This window comes from Medicago sativa, chromosome 3 (genome assembly GCF_051527215.1).
Source record: "Medicago sativa cultivar Bolivia chromosome 3, Bolivia_mono, whole genome shotgun sequence".
NCBI classification, from domain to species: domain Eukaryota; kingdom Viridiplantae; phylum Streptophyta; class Magnoliopsida; order Fabales; family Fabaceae; genus Medicago; species Medicago sativa.
This window is the reverse complement of record NC_140751.1, coordinates 70,007,843-70,022,205: the sequence shown is the minus strand read 5'-3', so window position 1 is coordinate 70,022,205 and position 14,363 is coordinate 70,007,843. Positions and strand designations below refer to the sequence as shown.

General features: G+C 32.8%; 1 protein-coding gene and 1 pseudogene across 2 annotated transcripts; both read right to left on the bottom strand.

Annotated features, from left to right (window-relative positions):
- Positions 1 to 292: 292 nt before the first annotated feature.
- On the bottom strand, positions 293 to 1,826 carry LOC146939674 (putative F-box/LRR-repeat protein 9; annotated as a pseudogene). Its single transcript, XR_015033464.1, has 2 exons — positions 1,326 to 1,826; positions 293 to 894 (listed from the first exon to the last, which is right to left on the bottom strand). The product of XR_015033464.1 is annotated as a putative F-box/LRR-repeat protein 9 (transcript).
- A 5,846-nt stretch (positions 1,827 to 7,672) lies between these two features.
- Positions 7,673 to 10,136, bottom strand: LOC146939673 (putative F-box/LRR-repeat protein 9). The gene is made up of 2 exons (XM_085753232.1): positions 8,866 to 10,136; positions 7,673 to 8,435 (listed from the first exon to the last, which is right to left on the bottom strand). Exons 1-2 carry the CDS (start codon positions 9,207 to 9,209, stop codon positions 7,781 to 7,783), a joined length of 999 nt encoding a protein of 332 aa, XP_085609358.1. The 5' UTR covers positions 9,210 to 10,136; the 3' UTR covers positions 7,673 to 7,780.
- Between the last annotated feature and the right edge of the window lie 4,227 nt (positions 10,137 to 14,363).

The window sequence follows — 14,363 nt, the reverse complement described above, 5'->3', positions numbered from 1 at the left end:
ACAATGCCGGCCGATGTAGTTCAAAGCTTAACACACTGAAATCTTTTTGAGGAAACAGAATGATTAGACAAACAGAAGGAAATTCATTCAAGAATATCCATTCTTTTTCACATTCATAGATAAATTCAGCCACTTTATCATAATATCATCTTATCATCATCTAAGTGGTAGCGATTGGGGCGGTGAAGCCGTTAATGTATCACAAGAAGAAGGAAGATGATATCCATATTTGTTAGCACTGATACCATGTTGATATTTGAGAGCATGATGAAATAAAACTTAAGTAATTGAATATTCATGAGTTACTTCATTGATTACTGGAAGAGAAAGTTAGTTGATGATAACTAACCTTTTATTTTACAAAACAAGATTAACTAACTATCAGTCTCCTTTAATCAAATTCTCCCATTTCAATTTTCGTTATACTTTGAAAATAAAAATAATAATCTTCATTTTCATCATCGCAATTTTCGTCTACGTTGGTTGGAAGTTGTAAGTCTTCTGATCCAAATTAAACTACCATTCGAATCAACATGATAACATCTGTGTAGGTCAAGAGATTCAAGAAGAGGGCATCCATCAATAATGGCTTGCAATCCGACATTAGTGAGGAAGTTTCCGATCATCGTAAGATGGCAAAGCTTAGGCATGGTTTTTGCAATAGCAAATGCATCATCCTCATTCAACTGGGTGAATCTGAAGAACATCCTACTAAATTTCAGTGATTTCAAAAGTGGGCAACTCCGACCAATGACTTCAAGAGAATCATTAGATAAGTTGCTAAATGAAATGTCAAGCTCCTCTAGCAGCGGAAATTTGTTTGCAACTTCACTAAATTGTCTGGGCGAAATATTCCGGCATTTTGTAAGTTGTATGCGTCGTAGGTGACTTCCACTGTAAGATTTGAATAAAAAAAATCATGTAAGGGAAAAATGATTGATTTAAAGAATAAAATAAACTTGAAAACTCAGCACCACAAAATACATAAAATATAACCGCCGACCATTTCTTCACTTCAAAGGATGCATCCAATATTGCAAAAAAGGTGCCCAAAAGAAAGATTGAGTTCTCATATGCATACATGATATATATGTGTAGTTAAACAAAACGAAAAAGAAACACATTACCAATGGCAAAAAAAAAAAAAATATTGATTGCAATGCATGAGATACAGTAGGCCAAAAAATAAATAAGTAACAAGACTTTGTAAGAAATCATTCATTATTATAGCAACAATTATTCGTCAGAACATCATAAATAAATGAATGAATTCGTAATTTTGCAAGACTTAAAATTCCAAGCGAGCAGAAGGAGAATAATATTACCAGCTAGCAATGGTCTGAAGGAGATCATCAGTGCAAAAAGACACAATCTCAATGTCTTCCAAGTGACCGCAACTTTGTTCAACAGCATAACGACAAATCTCTACCAAATCCATAGTATTGTAGGGATAACGATCATTGTCTCTCATGTAAATGGTGCGCCACATTAGAGGATCCTTGCAAATGTTCCACCACAGAGGACACACTTGACATGCACTTGTCACAATGTCGATGGTACAAAGCCTTTGAAGAATGTTTGTTGTGATGTCTCTAGGAAGTTCAAGCCAATTTGGCCCCATTGTGCTCTCCTCTTTTTTGTTCTCTCCCCATGGTGCCATCATAGGAACAAGACGATAAGTGGTTGAGAATGGAGAACCTGAAGAGAAAAGGAGTAAAATTGATTTAGAGAAAGAAAGTGTAAAAATAAAATTAATCATACGCAATGCATTTAATTGCAGCGGTTGAATACTGAAATTATGTTCGTATCTGGAGGTGAAATCACAAGTTATACATCTGTAATTGTGGAATGGTGGTTGAAAATCGAAAGAATGTTAGTTTTACATGACTAATATAATATATTGGGTTAATAGTAATTTACCCCTGTAATATATTTTTTTAGATTTCATCCTTGTAATTTGATTTTATTTTATTTTTTTGGATTTGGACCTTGATGACATCAAATTACAAAATTTATGGTACTTTCACCCCCTGTAATTTGAGCAAATTTTGCTTTACCCCCTGCCATATCATTGATTTTGTACGGTCAAATTCATGAAGGTCCAAAACCAAATAATCTTTAAATTACAAGGAAGAAATCTATTTTTTTTTACATAAGGTAAACCAGAAATGACCTATATTACATGAGATAAAACAATATTAATCCGTAATATATATGATGCAAATCTTGCGGGTGAAATCACAATCATCAAATCAAAACAGTAAATTCATATTCAACTATAATGAGAGTGGGTGGGTGTGCACATACGCGTGTGCTTGTGGAATAAAAAATTCATAATCAAGATAAAACAATAATTGACGTTAAAGTCTTAAGCTAAAGAGAGACTGTGTATTTTTTAAAAAGTTAAAACACTAAATCTCTTTATTTTATCGTAACCATCGAATGACATAAACATACTCAAAATTTCATCATCTTATTTTTTTCCTTCCAATACTTGAAATAAGAAGAGACAAATTACAAATCCTACGACCAGATCGGAATAACAAGCACAACCATGATGATATGAAGATCTTTAGTGAAAATTGTTTGTACTCTATAGTAAATCAAAATCATAGATACAAATATATTATGTATCATAATGTTAAAACATTGCTAAACAATGTGTACCTGACATGGTTGTGTTTATTGACTTCAGAGAATCTTCATCTAAGGTGGAAACTAAATTTTGAGATTCTTCTACCACGAATGACATTGTGATTGAATACCTATAAAATTTTCATCGAGATTTCAAATGAGTCTAGTGATAATGAAAAAAAGTATTTCAAACAGCGGCCGCTAAGCCTTAAGGTAGGAGAAGATGAGAAGAATATGAACCTGGTTAACAAAACCTAATCTTAAACTAGTACCCGGTTTTTTGTTTTTGGGCCTAGATGGGCCCAATTAATTTTTAAGAAAGTTGGTCCTGATTTTTAGAAATAGAGAAATTTGGTTATTAGGTCAACTTTGGACACTTTATTTTTATGAAGACCCTAGTTGTAACTCAAGCATCACAAAATCTTATTTATCATGTTAAAGATGATAAATATTACAAATAAATGGTCTTGATGCAGTCAAAAAAAGTGGTCTCTTTAATTGAATGTTTTCCTAAAAACCACTTTCAAGAGGTGAATTTAACCATATCCACCAACTGGAGCATAAACGTCTTTTTCCCTAAAAAGATGCATGCATTTCGGGATCTCCACAGGACCACACAACAAATTTCCAGATTATTAAGAAACCTAACATCTCCCTTTTCCCTCCACCTAAATCGAGCATAAAACTAAGAAGACTCGTTAGATATGAAGGCAAAACAAACTTCCACCCCAACCACCTAAACACATGATACCACACTTGACCTAAAAAAGGACATCCAACAAAAAGGTGGCAAACCAACTCAATAGTCTCATTACACTAGCTCCCATATGAAGAAATTTATAAGCTGATCTCACTAAAATGCTCGATGAATCATTGCTCTAGACTCAAAAGTCTGCATCTTCAAAGAAGGTCAAACGCTCTTAATCCGGTAACAACTCTCCCAAAATCAAAAGTTTCCACTCAAAAAGATCCCTCCTCCACTTAAGATCCCAGACCTTTTCAAATCTCTCCGTAATGGTCATATCGAACACTTTGTCTTCTTTATGAATATAAACTTGAAATAGCTTAGGGAAACAAATAATCAAAGGAATAGCTCCTAACCATGGATATTTCCAAAAATAAGTAGATCGATTGTCTCTAACCTTCCTGAAAATACTCTCAGAGAACAAATCAATAGACCCAAGATGACTTGTCCCGATAAGGAGATCTCCTTCCACTAGTTTGAGACACCTCTTAAAACCCCCGCCCTCCCCCCACGATGATCCCATTGAGACCGTTTCAAATATCTTGCTCCTATAATATCTTTCCATAAAGCCTACCCTCTTATGACCAGCCTCCAACGCCACTTCCCTAAAAGGATAAGATTTATCAATCTTAGATCGCTTATACCCAACCCTCCTTCACTCTTGGGCTTACGAACATCTGACCATTGGACCTAAGGAATCTTCCTGACCCCTTTAGGCCCTTCCCACAAAAAAAAATGTTGACTCCTCATAATTCGTCTCCAAACACCATTTGGAATTTTTAGAAAGGAAATGAAAATAATCAGGATAAAGTTAAATACCATGTTTAAAAGAATTACCCTGCCACCCAAACTGACAAACATATTACTCCACTTACTCATATGAGATACCAATGTATCCAACAAAGGTTTCCAAGTAGACAATCTCATATAATAAGCCACAATCGGAAGACCTATATACTTCAAAGGAAGATAACCTATACTATATATAATGGAGAAAATTTGCAGCCAGACCTAGGAAAGACGCATCACCATTAAATCCCATCATACAATCTCGAAACACTTTAAGATAGTCTTAATGGCCCAATGGTTCTCCATTGTTTCCTTTCTTATAAAAAGAGTATCATAAACATATTGAAGGTGTGTCACAGCAACCCTCATCTCCCAACTTTAAAACCAGTAAACATATCGACCATCTCTGCCTTCCTAGCATACATACTCAACGCCTCTGCAACAAGTAGAAAAATATAAAGGAGAATGAAGATCACCCTGTTTAAGTCCTCACTAAATACAAATTTCCTGGGTTGGGTACCCATTGACAAGCACTGATAGATTACCTGAAAACACACATGCTCGCATCCAAGCACATCATTATCATCAAAACCAAATCTCTTCAACAAATATTCCAGGAAACTCCAAATCCTTGAATCATAAGCATCCTCAAAGTTCACTTTAAAAATGAGGTAATTCTGCTTAGATTTTTTAGCTAGATCCGCAACCTCATTGACCGGCACCACTCCATCAACCAATTGCCTACCCTTAAAGAAAACTAACTAGTTGGGAAAAATGATTTTATCCATCACCGAAGCCAACGTTGAAGCCAAAACTTTAGCGATAAGCTTATACATGGAACCTAGAAAAGAGATAGGACGGGATCTCCCCAAGAGATTGACGGGATCTCCCCAAGAGATTGAGGGGAGTCAACTTTAGGGATTAAAGCCAAAAAATAAGAGGAGAAGCTTCTAGGGAGCGAGGCATTAAAGAAAAATTGATGGAAAAGAACATTGACCTCCCCTCTAATAAGCCTCCAAAATATTTTAAAAAAGGGCTTAATTGCACTTTTCCCCTATCTTTTGTTAATTGTGCGATTTTGCACCCCCTATTTTATTTTGAGTGATTTTGCACCCCATCTTTTTAACCCTTTTCTGATTTTGCACCCCATCTTTGTGTTCAATTGCACTTTTGCCCCCTATCTTTTTGCTAATTGTGCGATTTTGCACCCCCCCCCCCTCTTCTTCTTTTTTTTGAGCGATTTTGCACCCCCATCTTTTGCCCCCTTTCCCCTCTTTTAATGATGATTTTGAACAAAACACAATTGGCAAAAGATGGGGTTTAAAATCGCTCAAAAAAAAAGAGGGGGTGCAAAATCGCACAATTAGCAAAAGATAGGGGGGAAAGTGCAATTAAGCCTTAAAAAAGTGAAATTAAAACTACCTAGCCCTGGACTTTTATTACCATCACAACTGGTCACCGCCTTTGCAATTTCCTCCTGCAAAAAGGAACATACAGAGCCCTACTATCCTCCATAGAAAAACTTTTAAATTTAAAACCCTCCATCAGAGGCAAGATAATTAGGTTCAGAAAAAATGAGTAGAGAAAAAATTCACCACCTCTTCTCTAATACCTGCTACATCCTCTACCCAAGATGCGCCCACCCTCAAAGTCAAGATAGAATTCCTTCTACCCCTATTTTTAAAGCAAGCATGGAAGTACCGTGTATTAGCATCCCCATCCTTCAACCAACGGGCCCTTGATCTTTGAAACACCTGAGCATCTTTAACCTTTAATAAAGAACACAAATCAGAGCAGGATTTAATAACATACTTATAAAAAAAACATTTGTATCCGTAATGTAAAACTGAGTTCAATTATTAACAAAAGCTTTGAAAGTGTTTAACCAATCCTCCCAATTATGTTTTGTTCGGAAAAAAGTCCCTATTTTCTTTATTTTCTACAAAATTTCTTAGACGTAAATTTGTTTAGCATTATTGCAGAGTAAAACACATACTATCCTACAATCAACCCATTACACTATAAATTCAGAGTAATCGTGTAGTACCATCCACCCAAACATTTTTTCAACCACCTGTGTTACAAGATATAACAGTAAAATATATCTTTATTCTTTATTTTATTTAATTAATAAAAATAGTACCAAATAGTACACTGAGCTGATGACAAAAACTTATATGTTACGTAATCATCTTAGGCAAGAAATTATTTTACAGAAAAAATCTTTTTGGAATTTAGAAAAAGGGCAAATAGAAAAAGGGGGAAATAACATTAGTTTGGAATAGCAAATGCATCATCATCACATTTTATACTTATGCTCTAAAATTTGATTAAAATTTTATAGAAATAGAAGGAAAGAACTGATTAATAAAATGAATAAAATTGCATTAATCAAATCAACACCACCAAATAAAAAAAGAATAAACACGACACGAGCTATTTACTTTTAAAAGGTATATGCTACATAATAAAGGTAAAATTATGCTAAAACATAATATAAAAATGATTCTCTGCATATCACACTCTAAACAAAATGGAGTAATCAATATATACTTGTATAGAAAAAAGAACAACACACTGACTAGACCAAACAGAGGAAATCCATTCAAGAACACCTTTTTCTAATTGGCATCAAAGATCTGTCCCAATAAAACAGATTGAGATTTCGTGCCGTCAACAGAAATTCTTAAACAATTCATATATAAACAGATTTCATATGCTATTCCTGAGAATGGTACCGCAGATAATATTGGTAGCACCGCGATGAAAATCTTAAACAATTATGAGGTTGATATGGTGGAAGATGCACGGAAATTTTGATTTCTAAAATTCACTCTATTGCTGAAGATACACATAAAATATAGCTCACAAGAAACTCCTTTCACTCCTTGTCTCAAAAAAGCAGAAAAAGCTATATAAGTCTCATCAAGATGGAACGACATGAAAATTTTCATTTTCATTTTCATTTGGAAGAAAATTATCACATAGGTATTCATATATACTACTTTGAGAAGAATAATTGTGATCATAACAACTGTCGTCAGCATCAAAAGCATACTCTATACTATCACATAGACTTGGTTCAAAAGAATAATTAATCATTCTCATAATCAGAATAATCAGAATCATAGTATGCATGCACTGCCTCATAGATTTTATTAACAACAATAATCAGTATCATAACAACTTTCATTTGAATCGTAGGCTCATAACTCTGATCTAATCTAATCATCACATTTTTCCACAAACTTCCACTAATATCAATATTTATCAATCTCGCAGGTTAAGGAGAATGGCAAGCAAACCAAAATTAATGAGATAGTTTCCAATCATATTATGACGTAGCTTAGGCATCTTTTTTGCAATAACAAATGAATCACCATCATACTTCAAGTTTTTGATGTGCATGCATGTTGCTAAATTTCATTGATTTCATAAGAGTGAAAAGATGGATTCATACTATGCCGTAAAATTAGAATAAAAATTAACCAAAGGGAAAAAAAATACAGGATAAAAAGAATAAAATTTCATTCAACGAATCAACGCCGCAAAATAGAAAAGTATAATAAACGCATGCTAAGATGCTACATGCTTTTTTTTAAAAGGTAAGTGCTACTCAATCTGTTCCCTAAGTGCTTCCTCAACGGCATTGCATACGGCATTACCTATGGCATGACATATTTTCTCACTTAATGTCTTATAATTTGTCCTAATTACAGTCTTCGCTTTACATTTTAGCATGACCCTTGTAATAAATGAATAATCCAAATTTTGATCTTCCATTATACTTTTCAAATAGAAAGAATCGAGATATTCATCATGATCACAATTTTCATCTACGTGAGTTGGAGGATTAAAGTCTTTGATCTGATCACGACACCGTTTCCCCAAACTTCCACTCAAATCAAGATGAGAACAATCTCGCAGGACAAGAGATTCAAGAAGGGAGCAACCATCAAGAATGGCATGCAACCCGACATTAGTGACCAAGTTTCCAAATATTGAAAGATGGCGTAGCTTAGGCATGGTTTTTGCAATAGCAAATGCATCATCATTCAACTCAATGTCTTCGCTGAACATTCTGCTAAATTTTAACGATTTCAAAAGTGGGCAACTCCGACCAATGACTTCAAGGGAATCCTTACATAGGTTGCTAAATGAAATGTCCAGCTCCTCCAGCAATGGAAATTTGTTTACAACTTCACTAATTTGTTTGTGACGAATATTTCGGCATTTTGTAAGTTGTAGGCGTCGTAGGTGACTTCCACTATAAGATTTGAAAGAGAAAAAAAATCATGAAAGGGAAAAATGGTTTATAAACTGAATAAAATACATTTGAAAAAATCAGCACTACCAAATACATAAATATAATTTCCACCAAGTTCTTCATTTGAAAAGGATGCATAAAATTTTGAGAAAAAGATGTACCAAAAGAAAGATTGAGTTCTTGGTTCGGATGCATACATGCTATTAAGTTAAATAAAATAAAAACGTAACACACCACAAATCATGACCAATATGCGTATAAAAAAAAAAAAAGGATTGCAATGCAAGGACATGAGATACAACAAGCTAAAGAATAACAGCAACAAGACTTTGTAAACATTCAGTATTATGTAGCCATCATTATACAAGATAACATTAAAAATAAGTGATTTCGCAATACTTGAAAGTGAGTAAAAGGAAAATAACATTACCTATTAGCTATGTACTGAAGGAGATCATCAGTGCAAAAAGACACAATCTCAATGTCTTCCAAGCGACCGCAACTTTGTTCAACAGCATAATGACAAATCTTTACCAAATCCACATCAGGGTATGGGGAAATCTCATTGTTGCTCATGTGAATGGTGCGCCACATGAGAGGATCCTTGCAAATGTTCCACCAATAAGGACACACATTGCGTGCATTCTTCAGAATTTCAACTGCACCAAGCCTTTGGAGAATGTTTGATGTGATGTCTCTAGGAAGGTCAAGCCAATTTGGCCCCATTGTGCTCTCCCTTTTCCTTATCTTTGTTGATCTCAAACATGGGGCCATCTTACAAACAAGACAAATAAAATTTTAAGCGACACCTAAACATCAAAGTGAAAGTGTATCAGTTCTAAGAAGGAAAAAAAACGAAAAGGAAATAAATGTTTGGTATTTGCATCACTTTGTGATTTGAAAAAGAATAGTACAATTTTCCCCAACAACACAATTTTTTCAATATCGATAATTTAGATGTTATGTGTTGTGTAAATGCTAAGCTTATAAAATATACAACCCTAAATCACCTCAAAAATAAAAATATACAACGGAACAACACTAAAGTCATATCAAAGTGTGTTTCAAATCAAAGGTACTATAATTTTAAATTGGCATAAGGTTCATGTTTGAATACAAATTTAACTATCGAAACAACCAAATTTTGAGGTTGTTTACTCTAATTTTGTAATAAAAGAGGATATAGACAAACGATTACATGAGAATGAATAAAAAAACCAACTATTTCATGAGAATGAATAAAAAACAAAGAAAAGTAAAAGGAAGAAATAAAAAGAGAGAGCGGGTGAGAAGTTGCTAACCGTGCGAAAACCCTAAAAAACAACTTCTTTCACGGAGAACGTGAGAATGAGATAAGTATACTGCGAAAGAAAGTTTAAATACTTAGCTTCATGGGCCCAAAAGGCCTCAAACTTAAAAAGAATAAAATAAAATAAAATAAAAGAATATTTATTTAAGAGAAATTAGTTTCCCACCTTCTGTTCTTCCCAGCGTCTTCCGTTTTAATCATTACTTCATTTGTATTTTATAATCTGAAGTGTACTATATGTTTTTTGGATTATAAAATCCGAATTGAATTTCGGCTTATTTTATAATTACCCCTATGTTGGATACCGGTGTGTTACTTTTGTGAGATGGTGGAGGATTTTTCGGATTTTCTAGTCTAAACTATATAGGTTAGATTGGTTTTAGATTATATAATAAAAAATGTCCCAATAACAAAAAATATGCAGATCCATAATTTAAATGTGAGAACACAATTTAAATTTGACAACACAATTTCATAAAACATTTAAATTAAAATCATCATCGGATAAAGATACAAATATACGTCGAAGAAATCCTATCTATCATTACTACAGAGATCAACTACTACAAACATGTTTGACAACTAAAACTAAATTCGTGTACAGGAAGACGGAGGGAAAAGATGAAAACAACCCAAATTCGAACCAATATTATGTAATACAAGATGATGGAGGACAATCCCATTTGGCCAATCATACAAACCCCACAACTATTCATAAATGAGTCATTTTTCCTCCAACATTCCAAGAAATGAATTTTTGTTATTTCACATATGGGAGCGATTGTGTTGCTTGTGTGGAAGCATGATACATGAGATTTTAAAACACACTAACTGTGTGTGCACAAGAGTATTCGTTTGAGGATGTGAACAAGAACATGGAAATTATGTGTCGGTGCAAAAATATGTCGAGCATTCGATGGAAACACAAACACTATGCACACGTGAAATCATGCATCGCTCCCACAACATAATCAAGAAGTGGAATTTCTATGTGTATTAACCCTTGAGAAATTCCTATCATATATTTGAATTTGTCTTTGTCATTTGATGGTTAGAATCAAGCAGAGAGATTTGATGTTTACAATCAAAGAAAAAGTTAATCATTGTTAGTAGTTGATTTTTACTTATGAAAATATTGATTTATTAATAAAACAAAATAGACTAAAATATGGTTTTAGTCCCTGCAAATATGCCTCATTTTGATTTTAGTCCCTGTAAAAAAAAATTGTTTTTGGTCCCTGCAAAATTTTTTGTTTTTTAAAATAGTCCCTGACCCAATTTTTGTGATGATTTGCATATGTGATACATGATGACTGGACCCATTTTGTAGTTTTTGGTCCCTGCAAAATATTTTGTTTTTTAAAAAGGTCCCTGCAAACTTTTTTGTTTCTGACAATAGTCCCTCCAGGGACTATTTTCAAAAAAAAATTTGCAGGGACCAAAAACAAATTTTTTTTACAGGGAATAAAACCAAAACGAGACATATTTGCATGGACTAAAATCATATTTTTGCCAACAAAATATGATTATATTATCATGTAAATCTCCACAATATCTTTGATTTTGACCCATGAAAAAAAAAATGATTGTGTCCCCAACAATTCCTATTTCTTTCATTTTTGCCCTCAGGTTGCCTAGTCACTAAAAAATTGTTGATTTTTACATAATATTGCCACGTGTCCATTGTTATGTGGATTTTCATAGGCCAAAATAAAGTTCGTTCAAACGTTATAGACTGAAATCATAAATAACCCTTTAATTAATTTTGGCATGGACCGAAACTAAAATGGGAAATCATTTGTCTTCTTCGTCTCTTTAAATCTATGTTTATCCATCGTCATGACTTCAATTCAATATTCATCATCTTCGACCAGAAATTCTAGAAAATATTTCAACCGAACAAATTCACTCATTCAATTCAAAGGATTAAACATCAGAATGAAAAATGAAATTTAAATCAAATATCAAAAGATTAATTATTGAAGAAAAAGGTAATGAAATAAATATGGAGTTTAGAATGTTAAAAATCACAAAATCAAAGAGATGAAGATTCATCGCATATGAAAAATAAGCTTGAGAACTTGATTAAAAAAATCCTTAGAATTCATATTGAATTCTAAGATAGTGACCGAGTACATGACATGCTCTATGTAAAGTTTATGAGACATCTTATAAACCCCGCCCCCACCCCCCACCCCACCCCACCCCCCCCCCCCCCCCCCCCCCCCCCCCCAACTTAGGTTAAGAAAATTCTTAACCTAATTTTTAAGGGAAATTCTATGGTGAAGTTATAAGAATGACTTTTTTGGTGAAGTTAACATTATAACATCAAAAATGTAATGAGTAACACCCCACTGTTTGTACAATGACATCAAAAGTTCAGTCCTCATAGTATCATCAATTCATCAGATTAACAAGACTACATTTAATCTAATTTTATCCTACCTTGTTATAAGCGTAACACCCCACAAAGTGTCACATAATATCATCAACTCTGTTTGCATGTTAAAGATTCCAACGATAAAATAGTACCTGTAAATCCAAGATGTTGCAAGCATTACTAGATGAATTACTATTGATCATTAATCAGTAATCAACAATTTAAAAATGAATCAAACATTAAAATCAAAATTAACTTTTTCAAAAAAGTCAGTTTTTAATTACAAAGCCAAACTAAACACAAAATAGAAACAAATGATAAGACCCTAAAATAACAATTCAGAGGCTTCCATTTTGATTTTTTCAAAAAAAAAAAAAACAATTCAGAGGCTAAAATAAAATAAAAAAGAAAAATGATTATGCCCCTTCCTCGTCCACCCTATAAATGACCTATTTTTCTCCTGTTCCGATTTTATTATTTGAAACTTAAAAACACGCTTCTATAAAATTGCATAAATCGCTGCCAAAAAAATAAAATTGCATAAATAAGAGAAAGAGAAAGAGGAATATTAACCATGCCAATATAAAAACATGCTCGTCCTCTTTCTCTTATTTATGCAATTTTGGTTTTTGGCCAAAAATACTCCCCAAACCCTTTAAATTTGAATTTTGCTACATTGTGTCATATTTCAACTTCTTCCATATAGGAGTGAGTTGGTTTAACTAACTCCTAACTACCTAACAAACTTGGTAACTCTAGCATACCTATCATCTAACTCTAGTTTATTCACCACATTGTAATAAGAGGAGAGGATTCGTGATGTGCAACAACAAAGTTGTGTGTTTTGTTTCCAAAACTATGAATTGGCATGTCATTTGTTTGCAAGTTGCATAAAGACAAGGAGCATTTGGGATTTAATATTTAAATGGCTGGATTGGCATGTAGTAGGATGGGGTACCGAAATCGTTGATTATTTTTATAGGAAAGATGTGAATGTTATGATGGTGGTTGATCGAATAATTAAGCAGTTGTCTTGAACTTGGTTTGTATGTAGGGAGGGAAGAAACAAGAATTTTGTTTTTTCCTATTGTAATGTGTGTCTCTTCTTTTGGCATTGCCTTTAATAACTTAGTTTCTTACCTAAAAACAAAGCTTTGAAGTGTCTGAATGAAACGCTGAAATATATTGAAAAGGAAGCTGATGGAAAGTGGTTGCCTAAGTCATAAGTCCATGCAAGAGATTAATAACTAAACTGGCTATATAATTTAACCAATAATTCCAATTATTCTTACTTTCTACAAAAAATTTAGAGAGGTAAACTTGTTTCCTATTATTGCAGGGAAATATACATACTATCCTAGCCAAACCCATTACACTATAAATTCAGAGTAATAGTAAAACATCTTTAATCCTTTATTTAATTTAGGTAAACTTGTTTCCTATCTTGAACACCCAGACAGAATTAATAGTAAAACATTTTTAATCCTTTATTTAATTTAGGGTTAATTATGTTTTTGGTCCCTACAAAATTGCAACCTTGTAAGTTTAGTCCTTACTTAATTTTAATAGCATTTTTAATCCCTACAAAAAAAAATTACTTATAATTTTAGTCCCTGCTAAAATAAATTTTGTTTAATTATCCTTAAACTCTTAAATTTTTTAATGATTCTTTTTATACAAGTTTAGAACACTATGAAAGGTTCATTTACTAAAATCTATAATTTTTTAACATGAAATAAATTAAATATGAATTTTTCAAAACGACAAAAGTTTAAGATATAAGTAACAAAAATATGGACGTAGAAATCAAATTTTTGCGATATTTTTTCGGAGGACCTTTTAATAACGTTCTTAACACGCCTGTAAAAAATTGTTGAAAAACTTAAGAGTTTAAGCATAAATTAAACAAATTTGGATTGAGTAAGGACTAATATTGAGTGCAGAAATTTTTTGTAGGGATTAAAAATGCTATTAAAATTAAGTAAGGGCTAAACTTACAAGGTCGCCATTTTGTAGGGACCAAAAACATAATTAACCCTTTAATTTATTTACTTAATTTATCTAAAAATTAATAAATAAAAGTATAATATAGTACACTGAACTGATGACAAGCTAATTACATACTCTACCTCACCTTAGTGCACAAAATTATTTCACATAAGAAGTTGCTGGAATTTAGAAAGTTAATTACCAATTATAATCTTTTCAAATTATAAAGCATAAACTAAAACCAAACTGG

What these genes read in the sequence shown, in the direction of transcription:
- LOC146939673 (XM_085753232.1), bottom strand. Translation starts at nt 9,209, where the DNA reads ATGGCCCCATGTTTGAGATCAACAAAGATAAGGAAAAGGGAGAGCACA. An exon ending in CTTCAGTACATAGCTAATAG is followed by an intron (nt 8,436 to 8,865) that starts GTAATGTTATTT and finishes CAAATCTTATAG; the next exon opens with TGGAAGTCACCTACGACGCC.